This window comes from Prionailurus bengalensis, chromosome C1, assembly GCF_016509475.1.
Source record: "Prionailurus bengalensis isolate Pbe53 chromosome C1, Fcat_Pben_1.1_paternal_pri, whole genome shotgun sequence".
NCBI classification, from domain to species: domain Eukaryota; kingdom Metazoa; phylum Chordata; class Mammalia; order Carnivora; family Felidae; genus Prionailurus; species Prionailurus bengalensis.
Window position 1 is genome coordinate 135,223,191 of NC_057345.1, and position 18,810 is coordinate 135,242,000.

Genomic DNA, 18,810 nt, shown 5'->3' on the forward strand with positions numbered 1-18,810 from the left:
CTGCTTCAGATTCTGTATGTCTGTCTCTCTGCCCTTCCCCTGTGCTCCCTCTCTCTCAAAAATTAAAAAAAAAACTTTTTTTAAAAATTAAGGTGAGAGAAATGAGAAATTTCCTTTGAGACTCCTCCTTAAGGTGCAATCTAAACTGATGCATAATTCCACATTCCTAACAAATTCAGAATTTTTCCCCTATTTATTTGCTCCTCCATTTCAATTTCCATGTCCTGTCAATTCTCTTTGCTTTCATTCTCATAGCATAGCTTAAGTTACCAACAACCTGGACTCCTGGTATCATCTTTATCCGTAAGCTATTGCTGCATAACAAAGAAACACAAAATCTCAGTGACAAACAACCAGAAGCATTTATTTTTGATATGTCTGTGGGTCAAGTAGCCTGGGGCAAGCTTGACTGGATAGCTCTACCCTAAGCTGCAGGTCTGACTAGACTTATCTCCCAACTGAGCATTGGCCACAAATCTGTGCCTTATGTATTAATTCTGAAGCCAGACTGAAAGGGCAACAGCTACCCGGGGAAGCTTTTGTCTTGGCAATAGCAGAAAAACAGGCAGGTGAGTAGAAATGTGTAATGCCTCTTAAGGCTTCCATCTGGAGCTGACACATAGTCATTTTTACTCACCCTGCATTGTCCAAAGCAAGTCTATAGCCAAGCCCAACATCAGTGAAACGGCACAAGTCAGTATTGTCCACTCTAGTGAGTTTTACCACACAGTCACATGGCAAAAGAGGTGAACGTATAAATCTAATTCAGAGAAGAGAAGAATGGTGAACAATGATTAAATTCACCACACTTCTATCCTCATTCTGGTCTTCATAACACCTTCCTAGGCTATCACATTAGCCTCTTAGCTGATCTCCTTGTGTTCAGTCTTCTTCACAACAAGTGCCTCCATTTGGTCATGAATGTTTTGGCTGTAGGGGATAGAATCCCCAGTTTAAAATGACTTATATTACGTCACATAATAAGAAGTCTAGAAAAAATGTTCTAGGTTTAGAACATCAACAATGTCATTGAAGTCTCAGGTTTTTTGTAACCTTTTTAAAAATCCTGTTAGCCTTTGTCTACAGCTTGTTGCCTCGTGGTGATAAGATTGCTTCAGTGGCTCCAAGCATCACATGATTGCACAGTGATGTTCAAAGCAGGAACGAAAAAGAAAAAGTGCCTTAATACACCCCTCTCCTTTTATCTGACAAAAAAGAAAATCTCTTGTGGTTTCCCAAGTCATTTCCCCTTACATTTTGCTCTCTAACCACCAAGAGTTGCAAGGAAGGCAGAAGCCAATAGGGAACATTTTCAGGCTCTGTCTTATGAATGGATCTAAAAACAAGAAAGAAGTTGGTGAAAGAATAGTGTATGTATAAGAAATCATTGGTATCTGCACAAGTCAAATAATTTAACCTACCTGACTTAATATTTAAGACTTCATAACACCATATTCATCTTCTTTTAAAGCTTAATACATCAAAATTTCTCTAAGAAAGAGTGAATATTTCCCTCAGCACATCTCATTCTTCCTGTCATTGTTCCCATCACTGATGTGTTTGTATACCTTTCTTCCATCTTCCCTCAATGGCCTTTTATCCCCACTCTTACCTCTTCAAGTAAGTCTTCCTTTTACTTAAGGATTAAGTTCTTCTCTGGTAAGTCTTTCATGGGCACTGAGGTTGCCCTGATGTCCCGCCACATGCTCAATAAATATTTGTGAAATAGATTTGAGTCATAATTTCCATTAGAGGGTTTTGGATTTTGTAGCAATTCTTCTTGACTGTGATCTCTAACCAACTTAAATTATTCCATTGGAAGTTTTGGGTTATTTTTCTTAAATAGTATTTTATGTCATTTTGGCTTATGGTAGTAGCTCACTGTTTTTGAACAAACCTTTGTTATTGACCGAGTATTCAAAGCAAATACCCATGATTATTTCCAACTTGTCTACACTATGTTGATATTTTTGGGTGTATCATGTTTCTGTCTCTTGGATGAAAATTGTGCATTTTCATACTGAAATATATTATATTGTCACTTTAGACGTAGTTACTTCCCTCCTTGCTGGGTTGTTCTTAATTTAAGCCATCACCTTTTCTAAGTAATGGGTGAAAATCGTGCCTTCCATGAAGTCTCACCACATTTCATTTTGACTACCCCTTTGTAATATTTCACTTACCATTCTGTTATGCTGTGTTTTATTTTTCTCCCCACTTCTACTACAAAGATTTTTTTTAAATGTATCAACGACCTCCACTGCTGATTAAGACAATGTCTTGCAGTCCATCATTTAATAAATGTTTGTTGAACTTCTAGTATATGCCAAACGTTGTCTAGTCACTAGGGACCCAGTAAGAAAGGAAATAGATGTAATCTAGGCATGCCTGGGTGGCTCAGTTGGTAAAATGTCCAACTCTTGATTTCATGATTTCACAGTTGTGAGATAGAGCCCTCTTGGGGCCCCATGCTGGGTGAGATTCTCTCTCTCCCTATCCCTTTGCCCCTCCCCCACTTATGCATGTGCCAAAGAAAAGAAAGAAAGAAAAGAAAAGAAAAGAAAAGAAAAGAAATAAATAGGTATAGTCTTTACTTTTCTGGGTTTTGCATTCTAAGTAGGAGAAACAACTAACCCATAAACACAGCAATCTAATATGCCAGGTGGAGGTAAGTGCTCTAAGGAAAGTAAAACAGGGAAGTATCATGGCAAGATCCTATTGCAGTGAGGCAGTGAAAAAAAAAGTGGGTAGGAAAGGCTACAAAAAACCCCTAATGCAATGGAGTTTCATGCAGAGGTCATAGTAAGTACAAAGTCCCTGAGGCAGAACTTTGCTTGGCATGGACAAACATCAGCAATGTGGACAGAGTGGCTGCAGGCAAGTGATGAGGGAGAGAGAGGAGAAAGGACACAAATGAAATCAATTAATGGGTGGGAGGGCAGATCACGTATTGGCTTGGAAGCTGCAGTAGGGAATTGGAGTTCATTTTGAGCAAGGTGGGAAGCCCTTGAACCTACTAAATATTTGTTTCGTTATGAGTAATAATCATCTATACTGTTTTTAAAAAAAACCTGGAAATGGATGGTGGTGATGATTACACGAGAATGTGCGTGTGCTTAATGCCACTGAACTGTACATGTAAAAATGGTTATGGGGGGAATTTTACATTATGTATATTTTACTACAATAAAAAATATCTATGAGCGAATTCTGTGGCCAGAATCTGAGCTGAGCACTGATGACTATATAAACTCATAGGTGATGTAAACACTCAGAATCTGCTTTGAGAAAATACATCCCGTATATTATAAATGTAAATACACGATGCAAGGTAGTATAAATCGTGCTCCAAATGAGAAGGCTAGGCTAGGGTTTCAGAGTGTGTTCTCAGAAGCATCAGTCTGGAGAGATGCCCTTTGAAACAAAAGGAGCTTACTCAAATAAGTTGGGGAAATAGCGCATCCTCCAGCCCCCTGTGGAGATTCCCAGGGCACGTTGGCATATCACAGGCTGCAAATACACATGAAAGAAACTTGTTTAACTTTGTTTAATCCAACATTGCTAAACCATTTTGATCACAGGCTTCCCCCCACCCCGCCCCTAAATTGCCTATTAACATCCGGAAGAAATGGTATTCCAAAGAACCTATGTCAAAGGAAACACAAAGCTGAGATAGGAAGAAAAGAATTTGTGGAGAAAGTGTGGTCGGAGTTGAGCTAGAAAGGAAAGGGGATACTTAGATTAGAGAAGAGGAAGGGCATTCAAGGCAGGAGAGATGTTAAGAAATTCACTTCAAAGTAAATCTGGAACTTGCGTCTTCAAATATCATTGACCCACAGAACGAATCTTTCAAAATGCTGATAAAATTACAATTTTGGTGATCATTGATAAATTTCTTCTAAAACAGTCAAGACACCAAATCATTAAGATTAATTATTTTGTAGAAGTTTTCTTAATTCCTTGTCATTATTTTATAAACAACAAAGTTATGCCCAGAGAGACTATAACTTACTCTGTCATCCCTGCCTAATCGATGGCAGAGTGTTAGTTTTCTTTCTCTGGGGCCAGTCTTGTTCCATGAAGGAGGGAGTTACGGTCTTTGTATCTCTGCAATAGACCCTTTGGAATTAAAGCAAAAAATCGATTCCTATGCAAGACACAGATTTCAGCATGCAGTGGGTATGGAAACAGAATCAAATTAAAGAACAACGCAATCTTGGATTTTAATGAAGCTCATCTTTGTTTCTTTTGCAGATCAAATTTTTGGCTCTCATCTGCACACAGTGTGTGAACGTGAAAATTCCACAGTTCCACGGTTTGTAAAGCAATGCATTGAAGCTGTCGAAAAAAGAGGTGGGTAACTGAATATGTAGTAATTTCCCCCATTAGCGTACCCTCTAAACAACCAATGCTCAAGTTAGCAGCGCCACTTGATTTGTCTGGGAAGCCATGCAATTAAAACTTGACTTTTGTTAATCGGTTAAGAGGATCAAGTTTCTTATTAACTTCAGTTTGTTTTTACAATAGGGACATCAGTAATTCCCACTAATGTTCTCTTTTTTTAATATTTTGTCTGTCTGACATGTTGTTGATTCAATTGCTAACTTCTTGTTTTCCAGCCAGTGATAAAACATTCATAAAATATCAGCACTCACAGTGTTAGAACCCTCCTAACATTCATGCTGGTAGATGTTGTGCCAGAACAATTTTTGGTAAGCCCCCAACATTACCCAAGTGAAGCAAATAGCATTCCTACTTGCAAACAGTGATATCCCATCTTCTGTGTGTTTCTGTTCAATATAGAATATGGCTAACTGGTTTTCCTGGAACAATTAACAGATGCACCTCCAGTGTTAAGATGACCTTTGGTTCCTATATTTCAACATTCTGTTTTTCATCTGAAATTATTTCATCTTACCGAAGGGAACAAAACAAAACCCAATTGACTCATCATTTCTATGCTGGTCTATCTGTGGGGTGTTTTTCCTTCAGACTATGACTTCATTCATTCAAGGTCATTTTCCCTGGAAGATACATACAGTAGATGCAGAATCTCAAAAAAATATATTGTATAAAAATGTGAAGCTTCATCACCATCTGTTACAAGTTTACAACATATTCCCAGGATCTAGGGGGATATATATCATGTAAAAGATAGAGGTGTTTTCAGAAAAAGAAATGGTGAACCTATTCCCATTTTCAGCTCCCAGTCTCTTAAAACAATAGAACCAAGGGGAAAAAATCTTTACCAAGTTATCTACTAGGAAAAAGCCATTTTAATTCTCTCAGTGTTACCTGGCTTTATTATAGAGGCATAATAAAAATGGTCTGCAATTTCCAACTCCTGGAAATTCATACTTTAATTATACTGTAAGGACAGCCTTGGGATCCTATTATTCCCATATCAGTAGGGAATGAGAGAATAACAAGAAGGGGACGAGTGGGTAGGGAAGGTAGATAAAGAGAGTGGCTTTGGGGAAAAGTGTATCAACACATCAGAGAGAAGAGCTGAGAGCTCACAGAGAGTAGAAAACAGTAAAAGCAGAATGAACACAAGGAGAGGTATCTGTGAGGAATGGAGTCAATTGGAGTTTAGAGAGAAATGTGTTTTTATTGCATGTTGCAATCTCATTTAATTTTATAAGTTCATAATTTAGGAATAAATATTATTTAATAAGTACTTAAAGCCAAAATGGATCACTGAGAATGTTATAATGTTATTATTGCCAATAGCTAAATTATCATTATTTTCAGGAGATCTTCATCCACTTATAAATACTCAAGCCTGACGGTGTGAGCACTATTATATTAGAGCAAATATCCAAATAGGACTTTGGGGGGAGCTATACTTAAAAAGACATGTGCACATATAAAAAAAGGGGGGGGGGGCTCTGTACCTCTTTGTATATGTACATACCCTAGGCAAAATGAAAACTCTGCTAGATATAGTCCTGTGGTATGCAGATACCATAATATTGTAGTGTTGAAAATATCTATAAATAGAAACTGTATCTTCTGTTCATAGCATTTGTTGGTGATTTTTAATAAAATAAGAATGTTTTTGCTGACAGCAGCAATCATATCTAGCATTATATTTCATTGTCCCAATGTTTACTCTTAAAATGAATTTGTCGACCCAGCACTAAACAGGCACTAATCACACATATGATTATTAAAATAAATCCTAAGCATTTTAATGAAACTCAACGACTTTACAATTCCACAAAGCAACTGATAATTCAAAGCACTTTGGCAGCATCAGCTTAAAGGAACTCTATGGAAATGTTCAATAAAAACTCAGAGGCACAAGATAAACCTCTCACATCATTGCAAGATTTACAAATGTGTACTTTTGATTATATTTTTCTATGATCATTTTGTTGGATTAATATTCTTACATTTATACGCCAATTCTATTTACCCAAAGTGTTGTTTTTACTAAATTCTGGCAGAGAGCACCTTAGGACAGAAATAATTTATGTGAATCTAAGTCCAATGTTTATGCAGGCTTCTGATGACATTTTATGCTGGGGTTGGTATTAGGAAGTAGCATATAAAGGTGCCAAGTCTCTCGGCACGGCTGGGACTCAGCATATCTAGAGCCCTCCTTCTAATGGCCAGATCCTCTTCCAGCCAAGATACTCAACTGCAGAGTCATGGGAAATGCTCATGGACCAGTTATGGGAAAGGCATATTTAATGAGAATTGTGTGTCTACTTTCACACTCTGGGGGAAATGTCCTCAAAAAAACCCATCATAGCATACATGGGCTATAATAAAATGATGTGTTTCCTTTCTCTCTTTTTCTCTTAAGATTTTTCCTCCTGCTTTTACAAAAAAAAACCTCATCCTTAAATTGTAGCTATATTTTTAAATGTTTATTTATTTTGAGAGAAACAGAGAAAGAGAGAGAGAGAGAGAGAGAGCAAGGAGGTTCAGAGGGAGAGAGAGAGAGAGAGAGAGAGAGAGAGAGAGAGAGAGAGAAAGAGAGAATTCCAAACAGGCTCCATGCTCAGCACAGAGCCAGACGTGGGGCTTGATCCCATGACCATGAGATCATGACCTGAGCTGAAACCAAGAGTTAGATGCTTAACTGACTGAGCCACTCAGGCACCCCAATAGCTCTCCTTTTCTAAATGCTCTTACATGCTTGATTTTGAATAAAACAGTATCAGGGAGGCAGAGCTCACCATTGATTGACTGACTGACTGACTGACTGACTGATTGATTGATTGATTCATTCATTCATTCATTCGTTCATTCAGTTATTTGTCTCACTTGCTTGCAATTGACAGAACCGAATTGCTCATGCTCCCATTGTCTCCACAGGGAAATTCTGTGCGGTGCTTGGCACAGATGCATTCTTTAATCAACCCTGGTAAAGTGATATTAGTCACATTTTAAATTTTGCATGCCTAGAAGAAAATCTATTAGTGAGCCAAATGTAAACCAATTTAGCGAATAACTTATTTAGTGTGCTTCCTTATCTTGATTTGGTTTCCTTTATTCCTCTAAACCACCAGGCCATTCTCCCCCTCACCAACTATTATAACCAGATTAAAGTTATTTCTGTGGTTTCTGACATTGTCTGCTCAGCCTAGAGAACATACACAAAACTTGGAGGGAACTTGTAAAGTAGCATGTTAGCCTTTAAATCTCCTCCAAGTCGTTCATTCACACTTGTGTCGCCTTTACAGTTGTAGACCATGTACTAGGAAACCTTGGTTTGCGAGCATAATTCATTCCGGAAACAGGCTTGTAATCCAAAGCACTCATATATCAAAGCAAATTTCAAGAACCATTGGCTCAGTTGTGGTCATGTGACATTCGGAGTCACATATTACTTGTATTGCAAGACATCGCTCATTTATCCAGTGAAAATGTACTAGAAATGTTTGCTCGTCTTGCGGAACACTCGCAGAATAAGTTACTCACAATCCAAGGTTTTACTGTATATGAGTATCATAAGTATCCAAAGACAAACTCAGTTTATATTTCTTCTTCCAAAGCAGTTTCTGTGAAGATATTGAATCATTGTTCAGCTAATGCTCAACACATATGATAAGGTGACCCAAAGCATGAGATCATCTGATACTTTTCTTTGAGGTCTGGGGGAACAAGCATGCAGAGGGAGGCATTGGACATACAGGTCGTATGTAGATCTAAGCAGCGAGGAGTCTATTTTTGCACTGCTTTATAGAAATTTTGTGTTGTTTAGGATGACCCCAAAATGTAGAGATTGCTTACTTATAAGTAGGGTTATACCTGTATCTCTCGGAAGACAAGTGCTTAGGAGATGTGACTTAAACAATGTGGTCTAAACTGGTGTAATTGGTATTAAGACCATGACCTATCATTCTTTTTACATAAAGTATGTAACTAGCAGACTGCTAAGTGCATTACTGGGAAAGAACCCCACACAGTACCTGACACATTGTAGGCATTCAGTAAATGTTGTTTGAATGATGTAACAAATATCAAGTGTTTATTGTATTCCAGCAACAAGTAGCTATTTACTGCCTACCCCTGTATCATCTTCCATGCTACCAGTTGAGCATATAGAGGAGATATACTTTAAGCAAAAAGACCTGAGTACCAAACTATGGTGAGTGTTTTGAAAGAAAAGAACAGATACTAGAAGAGAAAAATAAGCATTACAATATTCTTTTAAGGTAAGGGGAGTTTGTCTGCTTAAAAATCGCATAATAGGGAGTGGGGATAAAGGGGAGATATTGGTGAAAGGGCACAAAATTGCAGTTATCTGGGATGAATGAATCTAGATATCTAATGGACAGGCATGATGACTACAGTTAACAACGGATTGGATACTGGAAATATGCTAAGACAGAAGATTGCAGGCATTCTCATCACACACACACAAATTAGTAGATATGGGAGGAGAGGATATGTTAACTTAGTTTGACTGTAGTAATCGTATCAAATCATCAGGTACACCTTAAATATATCCAATGTATTAAATGTATTATTAAATACTAATTAATATTAAATATGTTTAAATGACACAATAAACCCTGAATAATAAACACATATTTGTCTGGCTTTAGCCTTCCGCTAAGAGCAGAAGTTTAATTTCACCTTATTTCCCAGGTTATTTTCTTGATGTGTCATGGCAATGCAATATAAGGAGTCACTTCATGTGACCTACCCGAAAGACATGCCTCAATGCTAAGCCGGTACTTTTTGCACCTGACAATACCAAACTTTACCAAAGACTTCTTTGTATATAATAATGGATAATGGAAAGGCATATTTCTCTTGTAAATATATTTTTATACGTCCAATGTATTTTTGTTTGTAAGGGAATAGGACTGTTGGACTAATTATCCAAATTAATTCTGTTTGGATAGGCATTCATCCTTTGGAATATGGTTTAACAACACATTCTTCCTCCACAAGTCTCACTTCTAATCACTATGCCCTCAAACTATTTAACAGCATTGAAATGACACTTACAGATCTGTTGCAAACAATGTGAATGCCCTTAACACAACTGAACTATACATTTAAAAATGGCTGAGATGGTAAACTTTATATTATATGTGGTATTTTAACCACTATTAGAAATAAACGATACCAGGTCTTTCAAATTGGACGATTCCAGCTATATGCTACTTTGCAGAATGTCTCAGCAGAAGCTAATCAACAAGTTTGTCCTCTTTTTGCTGGAACACAAAATACTATGACAAGAATGATACACAAAGTTACATTTTTGACTTGGTGCCTAAAAGCCACCCTGGGATCCATAACCTTGCTTTAAAGATTTAAGAAAGACCTTTAGTCTACTTCTGAGAAGGTCCTTAGCCTCAAAAACTTTATCTCTCAACTTGACTTCTTAGCAGCTGTTATATTTTTTTTGCTGTCGTTTGTTTGACAGGATCCAGTTATAGGTTCCGATGTCTGTTTAAAGAAACAAGGAGGCTGTTGGCTTTAAAATTCCCTCATTGCTTGTGTGATCAGCATTTTCCCAGGCTTTTCTACATAGTTTGCCAAGCAAAGGGACTGACCTTTTGTAGCAAACACTTTTTCATTTCAAAATGCTCACTTTGATTTTTGTCCCATTTTATGCTCATTCCAAACTGTTTACAACCCACTAAAAATGACTGTGAATTATATGTTTGTGTAATGGATTCCTTTTGTGGTCGGAGTGGAATGTTTACTTTGAACAATTAGTTATCTTTGGGTAGATTATAGCAACTTGGAAAAAGAATAGCTAAAATTATTATTATACCTTAACTATTTCTTTTTGGTAATTCCTGTGCTATTACATGAAGTTTGAGAGAAGGTCACATTAACAAGCCATTGGCATTATAAATGAAATATATTTTTCCAATGTGGGAATATTTGGACATATTTGTTAATATTATAAGAAGACATAGCTAGATACCTACTCAGGGATATCCTTTTCTGAGTCATAAAAATTCAGAACATGGAATATATATAGATACATGGATATTTACTATATATATGTTGCATTTGCATATTAGGTAAGCCATGCACCTATTGTATTTATTCTACAGATAACAGACATGATTGTAGTATCACGATTATGCTAAGACATACCAACCATTATAATTGTTACCATAGTTTTTCTGATACTCGAATCAGTGCACCAGTCTGCCTCTTGAGATCCTAGCAAGTGTTTGCTTGCAAAATAAAACTTAACATAGTCTTTTCCCAGTGCCTGAGAATCCAGGCCCCTAAAGTACAGATCAAATTGCCTTCACTAGACAAGCTCTGCTCCCAGTTCTGCTAATTTTGTACTGTTCATTCTTTCCCACTTTGGGATAATCTATTATAGTTGGATCCAGGCACGCACGAAAGGCTGATACTTCCATGAGGAATGTGCAATTTGTACTGTTTAGTTTGTGACGAGATTCTTGAAAACTTTTATGATTCTATCTTGCTCCAGAGAGACTTCTGCTTGCTCGTTTTATAAGCAGTGAGTGAAAAAAAAGAATAACAAAAACAAAACAAACTGATAAAAATTACATGCTCAAAAAAAAAAATCAAGAGTTTAAGATAAGCACTTTTCTTTTTCCCCAGAGAATATTTGTGGACTGAAGAAAAATGTTTCTGAGGGCACTGACCTATGTGTTGGTCGGTTGTTTTTTTTTTTTTAAGTGCTTGCTTTTCATGCCTAAAGTTAGGCATCCACATGCAATTACAAAAGAGCTGATCCCCCAAAAAAGCTCCATGAAAGTTTGCAGCAAATTTTCCTTAGGTTTCACTTCTAAGTTGAAATTAAGTCCAGTTTCGTGTTTTTGTGTTTTGTGTTTTGCTTTGTTTTGTTTTGTTTTAGTGCAACCCAAAGACAGTCACCTTCCTGACAGCTATAGTGTTGTGCTAGGTCCAAGTTGGAATTGGCTCTTTAGGGTAGTCATGCTGGGGCCTCTGTGTCTGTAAGAAAGCCACATTCAGGGCTAGAGGGGAAGACAAAATCAAAAGAGAGTAAACAGGAAACAGGCAGCAAGAGTACAAAAGAGAAACTGGAAAAGACAACCGAAAGAAATCAGAGATGACAAGGTGGAAAGAAAAAAGCTGCATTTTGCAATTAAGAAAACAAATGTGGATAAAAGGGCAATCTTGTGAGGTCTAGTAATGAAGAGAAGACAGTTATTGAAGCAATTACCAAGTCTACCATAGTTACCTGATACCTGCTTTTCTGTTCCAGAGAAATTTATTCCCACTCAAGAAAATGCTTGTTAAGTTAAATCTTGCTGTGAATGGCAAGCTTACATGGAATGTTCACAAATTCTGTGTGTACACATGGTTAGGAATTAATTCACCGTACTGATTAGTGACATTTAGTGGAGTTTATCTACATCTAGCAATATATCTGTAGACTTGCTATAGACTTATAGCAAGACTATAGACTTATAATACGTCTAAGCAATAGTCTTATTATCAAAAAGAGAGCCTAAACATAACAGAAGTTAATGGAGGAATAAGTGTGCAGTTCAATAACCAGAAAGGGTATCTAATGTATCCAGCAATGTGGCTCTGGTCAAATCAGTCAGTGGATATTCCCACACTTTTGCATCCAGAATGCATGAGAATAAATAATGTCTCTCCCCAGATAAAGCCTGAGTCTAATTTCCAACCTCCCCTCCTACATCCACCCCCATGCTAAAGTTTGGGTTCTTACCATACTTTTCCCTTCGAGTCAGTTGGAAGGAAATAGAGCCAAACATAATACCCTAGGAAATTAGTCTCTTATTGTGTGAATGGAGGATTTAAATAATGCAACACCTCCTCATGTCGAGATGTAATACTCTAAAATATCCTATAGCGGTGTCATTTATAGGATGAGAGTTCTGGGTCTGGGAGTTTTTCTATTATAAGCCCCCATATTCAGAAGTTAATAGTTCAACCATAAAAATAATCTTGGCTGAAAGTTGGCAGGATGTTTTAGCCTGGAAGCAAATGTTTACAAAATTTGAAAAAAAAATCACATGCATTTGGAAAGCTTTCAGGTTTTCAATAAAAAGGCGCAAAAAAAAAAAAATAAGGCAGACAGAGATTTTCAAATATTTGTTGCCCTGGGATTCAAACATGGATTTGTAGTTTTTAAATAGAATTTTTAAAAATTCTTGTTGCATAATGTGAAACAACTGATTAAAAAAATAAATTATCAAAACTCTCACGGCATGCGCCACTTCATTTTGTGAGACGATCTGTTGTTTATTGGTTGAACAAGAATCTATACATTCTATTTTTTACAAACATTTCCCTACAGCTTAAAAAATTATGATAATTAAGAAATCTTAAATTAATTCCGGAAGCTATGAATGAGACCAAAATGCTATATTATACTCTTTTATGGGTTTCCTAATAAATAATGTTCCTTTTAAAATGTCTAGAAAAGAATTTCCTTTTCCAAAGAATTTTCACACTTTCAAATGAAGTGTGTCCAACTTAAGCATTAATCAGTGATCTACATATTTAGTGAAAAAGGCATGTTGATTTCAGAAGTAGTTGCATGGGTCTATATCATTGAACTGGCATATTTTCCTCTTTGAGTATTTTGGAGTAATTTACCCATCCCCTGAAAAGATTCATGTCTTAGAGATTCTTCTAAATTCTGTGAAAAGTTATCTAAAAGTCTAATAGGCTGTGGAATTACAAGTGTTTTTCTTGGGTTCAAGTAATCTTTTCCTTACCAGTTTTATACCTTTTTGCAGAATTTTATACTTTTCAAGCCACCTCCTACTTTCAGTTCAGAAAAAAGTTGGGGGGGGGGCAAGACACTTTGAGAGGACAACTGTGCAAAACCAAAATAACTCTAAAATGATACTGCTGGAAGAGTTCTTGAGCTTATAGTAGACTGTAGACAAGATGTAAAATCATAGCGTTTTTAAGGAAATAAGAATGTCCTGAGATTTAGAGTGAAAGCGTAACCTATAGAAGAAAAAATATTTAAAATATTACCTTCAGTGCATTGTCTGCTACTTGAGACAGAGAATGTGGATTTATTTTTAACTCTTCACAGTGCCTGACACATAATTGGTTCTCAATAAATGATGAATGAATGGATTAATTATCTTCAACATTGCTTAAATCTTTATGGAAAGTTGCACAGCATTGCTTCACCTGCCTGTGGTTGAAACTTAGATGATCAATGAACAACAGTGGTTGATTGAAGGCAGCTGTATGATTTGCATGGCTTCCAAATCTGCTTCTTAAACATGTAAACCATTCTGATAGTAGTATATTATGTTGTTCTAAATGATATTCTTCTCCATATGTACCCAACTATGGTAAACATTTGAAGGTATGTTTCCTTAAAGATTTTATGCTCATCAGTTTTGGGATACTCCATTTAAGTGCACCATGCAGGAGCTAATGGAATACCCATTTTATACTCATTTTCATCAGAGGAAGTCATATACCACTAGGGATTGTTTCAACACCAATAACCTGCTATTTTTAATCAAGTACTTGAATGGCAACTATGATTTATAAGTGACATGCTTAAGTATAGTTAGGAGTAGGCTTGGGTCTCATAACCCACACAGAGAGTGGAGCATCACATCACCACGTCTTTCCCTTTATTTTGTTTTCTTTTCCTTTAATTCAGACTTTGAATAACCTGCCGGTGCTGTTCTGTGTTAGTTTACTTCCCTGTGAACGTCTAGTCTTCTTGATTCAGTATTTATTTTCTATGTAAATCTCAAGAAATTTTTATTCTGATGATATTTTTTTGAGTTGAAAGAGTCTGTTAAAGAATTTGAAATAAGATATATATGGTCAACTACAAACAATTATCAATTTGAGGCTAATGAAGACAGGATACAAATACTCTAAATTCTGACATTATTTTGCTATTGGATATTGATTTTATTTTCTACAAATTTACTTCACAGCAGAAAAGTCAAACTCTGCTGACACTATTGAAAGCTCTCCAAAGACATTAAATATACCAGCACCATTAAAATAGGACTATTATCGTTCTTGTTTTAAAAATAATGCTCTTCTTGTTATGTTTTGCATTTTTTGACCAGTTGGGCTAACTTAACTCTTTAGTCTTCCTACAGGGCAGCAGAACACCTAGCAGACAGTATTGTAATCACTGTAGTAAGGTTCCTTTCTTTTTGCCTTAAAGGTAGGCAGTTGGCATGTTTTTGAAATTACATGGCATAATGTTAGAGTCCGTGTACTTAGCCCAGAGCTTGACAGTTTAAGAAATGTGCATTTTCCTCTGGGTTTAATTCTTGACTCTGTTATTTCTACATCCATTCTTTCTGTGTGATCTCAATGATACCAAAGCGTTCAATGGTTTCTTCAATGACTTCAAAATCCTTGTTTGAGAATGACTTCTCAAGCTACGTTTTACTCTCAGATCTGAGGTCAAAGAGCAACCCTTCTTGAATTTTCCTCTGGTATCGCAAATTCAACTTTTCCAAACAGCATTTATCACTTTACCTAACAAGCCTATTCTTCCCTTATTCCTTAAGTCAGTCAATAACATCATGGCCTATTTCCCTAAAAAGAAACATGTTGGAAATTTTAGATTGTTCTCTCTACTTTCATAGAGCATCATTCACCAAGTCTAATAGTCCCTCATTTCTTACTATCTCTTGAATCTGATTCTTCCTTTTACCTGTCATGGCCTTGATTAGAACTCATAATTTCCTTTGAAATATCCTAATTAATATCACTGCCTTTGTTCTATTTTCTTCCCAGGCCACCCTTCTCAATGATGGCATTATTCCTCTTAAACACAAACAGAATTGTATTATGCCTTCTTAGGACATCCCTTTAATGGTTTCTTTGCCTCATATGGATAAATAAAATTTCATACTAATTATTCCAAAAGCATATTCCCTCTGTCCACTGTCCAGCTTCATATCCTTACAAGCTGCTTCCTGTGCTCCAGGAATATCAACTACAACAAGTTTTCCAAAGGTGGATACTTTGTCCATGTGCTGTTCCTTCTCTCTAAGGTCTCTCCCCGTACCTATCCACCTGCCACATTCACATTCATCCTCTTGTGCATAGGCACGGGTGTCCCCTTCAAGGAATAGTCTCTGATTTATATCCTCAGCCACCCCTCCATGGTCTCTTGAACATTATTAGGATTTCTCTCCACAGTTTTCCAATGACAGCTTTGCTCTCCCTAACATAGCCTTTATTGCATGGGGATGTAATGGCTGGTTTCATTCCCTGTATCTCCATCTAGAATATAAGTCCTTGAGTCTAGGGATTGTGGCTGGCTCATCTCTGTCTCCTCAGTGCTTAACATACCAAAGCTGGCTTATAGCAGGGGCTCAATTCATGATGTATGATTAAATGGATGAATAGATAGATACTATCCAAAAGTCTTTTTCATCCATCAATGCATCCTTAGTGAATCCCATATACTGAAGATGCACTGAACTGATAGAAGAGATTGGTATTAAATGTCTCTTGAAACATAATATGAAGTCATATTATCTAGAAAGTAGAGAAAATACCTTAAAACTGAAAGTTCTTTGTTTGCACGATGGGTCTTATGTATCTATACCCATAGCAATGTCTATATCCATATCTATGTGATATACCATATTAGTAATAGTCTATAATAGGATAAGACAGAAATAGAGCCAATAACTGGTGTTCAGGAAAGGTTTCAGACAAAACAGACTTTTTCATCTTTCATAGGGAGAAACCAGTCTCTCAACAAGTAGTGTTAAATTATTTCATGAACCTGAGGGATTCAACTAACTACAGCCAAACTTGATGCCTTTGAGATCTATCAGTATCATAAGAATAGGACTATTAACTTTCTGGTTCTTTTATATATAACCCTCTGGGCATTGTGCCTACTTCCCTATAAGTTTGTGTATAATTTTCCCCATTATCACCCCCTAGGTCTCTTTCACGATTACCACTTTCCAGGCATCTACCATTCACTGAATAGCCATGTTTCTGACGATCTTTTCCCAAATGTATTAGCTTGCATTATTTAAGACTAAGTCTTTTTTATTATTTCCTGCTCATATTTCTAAACTCCTTAAGTCCATTTGTATGATTCTTTTGTCTTCACAGATGTCCACAGTTCCTCCCAATTTAGTATCATCAGCAAATTTAATTAATGCTCTGTTTACCTCTCTTTCTAATGAAACCAGTCCCTTGTTTCATTTCATCATACAAAGTAAAAATATATTGGCAATAAAACAGTCCGAAGAAATGTTCCCTCACGGTAGGAGGGGAAGTTAAGGATACAGCAAAGAGCCGTGTGGTGAGGAATGGGCAGGGCAGCGGGGTGGTGAGCTAGTTTGCTATTGCCCTAAAGCAAAACCTTTTTCACAGCAACCACATTTGGCAGATTGCCTGTGTTGGTGCTGGTGTGTGTGTGTGTGTGTGTGTGTGTGTGCGTATGTGTGTGTGTGTGTGTGTGTGTGTGTTCTGGAAGGTAACTATATTACCCTAACCCAGGACCTTTTACTAAAGAAATATTGGCACATGAAAAGCATATTTAAAATTGTAACTACAAACACATATGCAAGCTAGTAACATTTAATCCATAGGGTAGCTACAAATCTAGCTATGGATACCTACATCTGGATATATACAGGCTCACAACCATTTTCACTGGACTTTGTCTAAGGTTCAATACTGTCTAAATTTTTATCTCAGTTTTTAACTTGATAAATGGTTTAAATCCAAATTATCCACTGGGATTAAATCAAATTCCTTATAAATGCTAGATTTCTAGAGTAAAGTAAGAGAATTTTGGTTTAGTTGTAACCAATAGACAAATGTCAGAAAAAGAAATATTTTAACCTCTAGAACTTATACGCTAAAAAGGTGAGCTTAATCAGAGAAATAGGCTTTACTTGTTAACTTTAAGGTGAGCAAGTTCACATTCAAAGAATTATACCATAGTCTTTGAAGATGTGGTCATACAGAAGTCGGCTGATTTATGTAAGGAAAAAAAGGTGACATTTGTTAAGCATGCGCTATGTGCCACACATAATGCTAATACTTTCCAACATGAGTCAATACTATAGATTTAAAACCTATATTAATTACTACCTGATGTTCTATAGACTACTCCAAACTCCAGTAAAATCTCATAAATATTTGCCATGTTGCATATGAAGAGTCAATCCTTGAAATATGGATCAATTAGTATAAATCTATTGACTCTAAGGGAAAAAAATTCAGGTTTATGCTCTGATTAGGACAGACAGATGGCCAACCGACATCTCTATTGGTATATATAGAAGACAATGCATGCTCTCAGTGTTGAAATGAAGCCTCATATATACTCTACATACACTGCAAGGTCACCAAGATGTCATCACCAAGGGATGATGTTAGCGAAATAGTGACTGGGAATGTTGAGTAGTCACAGCCTTGTATTGTTTTTCTAGTGAGAAAAATCTGATGCATAATGCATTCTTATGCGAGAATTTTCTCAGATGCCAGGACTTTACAGGCATAACTTCCATAAGCTTTAATGGGAGTTTCCTGCCAGCACCTGTTACAGTTATAGAGTTCTTACTTTTCACACATAATCCAAGACTGGCTTTGGAACACTGACTTGGAAAAACTAATATAGTGAAATCTTCTTACAATGTTTCCTCACATATAATGTTCATCTTTTAATTCTTGGTCTGATATATGTACGTCCATGTTTTCCTTTCAAATTCTTTTCCCACCAGAAAGGCTTTTTTTTCACAAGCTTGTCATGGATAGAAGCAGATAATTTTTTTTTTCTGGGCAACCTTCTGGAAAAGATACGTAAGGGGGAAAACTATTAGGATAGAAATTAAACTAATGTTAGAAATCAACTTTTTAACTGAAATTAGTTCTAGAGACACTGTAGATTCCTGAGGAGCCAGCAGAAACAATTAGAGTGCCATGTGCAAAAAGCAATCGCCAGGGATCCAAAACAAGGGTCACAAGTCACAATAATATAGTTTGGCCATATTTCCCCATGTCTTTACAGAATAAAATATAGGAGCTTTTAATATTTTAAAAAAATATTGCATCTAGGAGTGCCTGGATGGCTTAGTCAGTAAAGTGTCTGGCTCTTGACTTCAGCTCAGGTCAAGATCTCACAGTTCGTGAGTTCAAGCCCCACATCGGGCTCTGTGCTGACAGCGTGGAGCCTGCTTGCTATTCTCTCTCTCTCTCCTTCTCTCTTTGCCTCTCCCCTGCTTGTCTGCTCTGATTCTCACTCTCTCTTAAAATAAATAAATAAACTTAAAATGATTTAAAATAATACTGCCGCTAGTCCTGTGGCTATATCAGCTCGGTAATATTTTATATAAAAGAGAAAGAGTTAAAAAGAATTCTTAA

The 18,810-nt window shown here is 36.6% G+C and overlaps 1 protein-coding gene across 1 annotated transcript in view; it reads left to right on the forward strand.

Annotated features, from left to right (window-relative positions):
* Nucleotides 1-18,810, forward strand: part of ARHGAP15 (Rho GTPase activating protein 15) — a 620,330-nt gene that overhangs the window by 386,848 nt on the left and 214,672 nt on the right. The window contains exon 10 of the mRNA XM_043576628.1: nucleotides 4,255-4,353. Within this exon, the coding sequence (XP_043432563.1) occupies nucleotides 4,255-4,353 (99 nt within the window). The remainder of the gene's footprint in view (nucleotides 1-4,254; nucleotides 4,354-18,810) is intronic.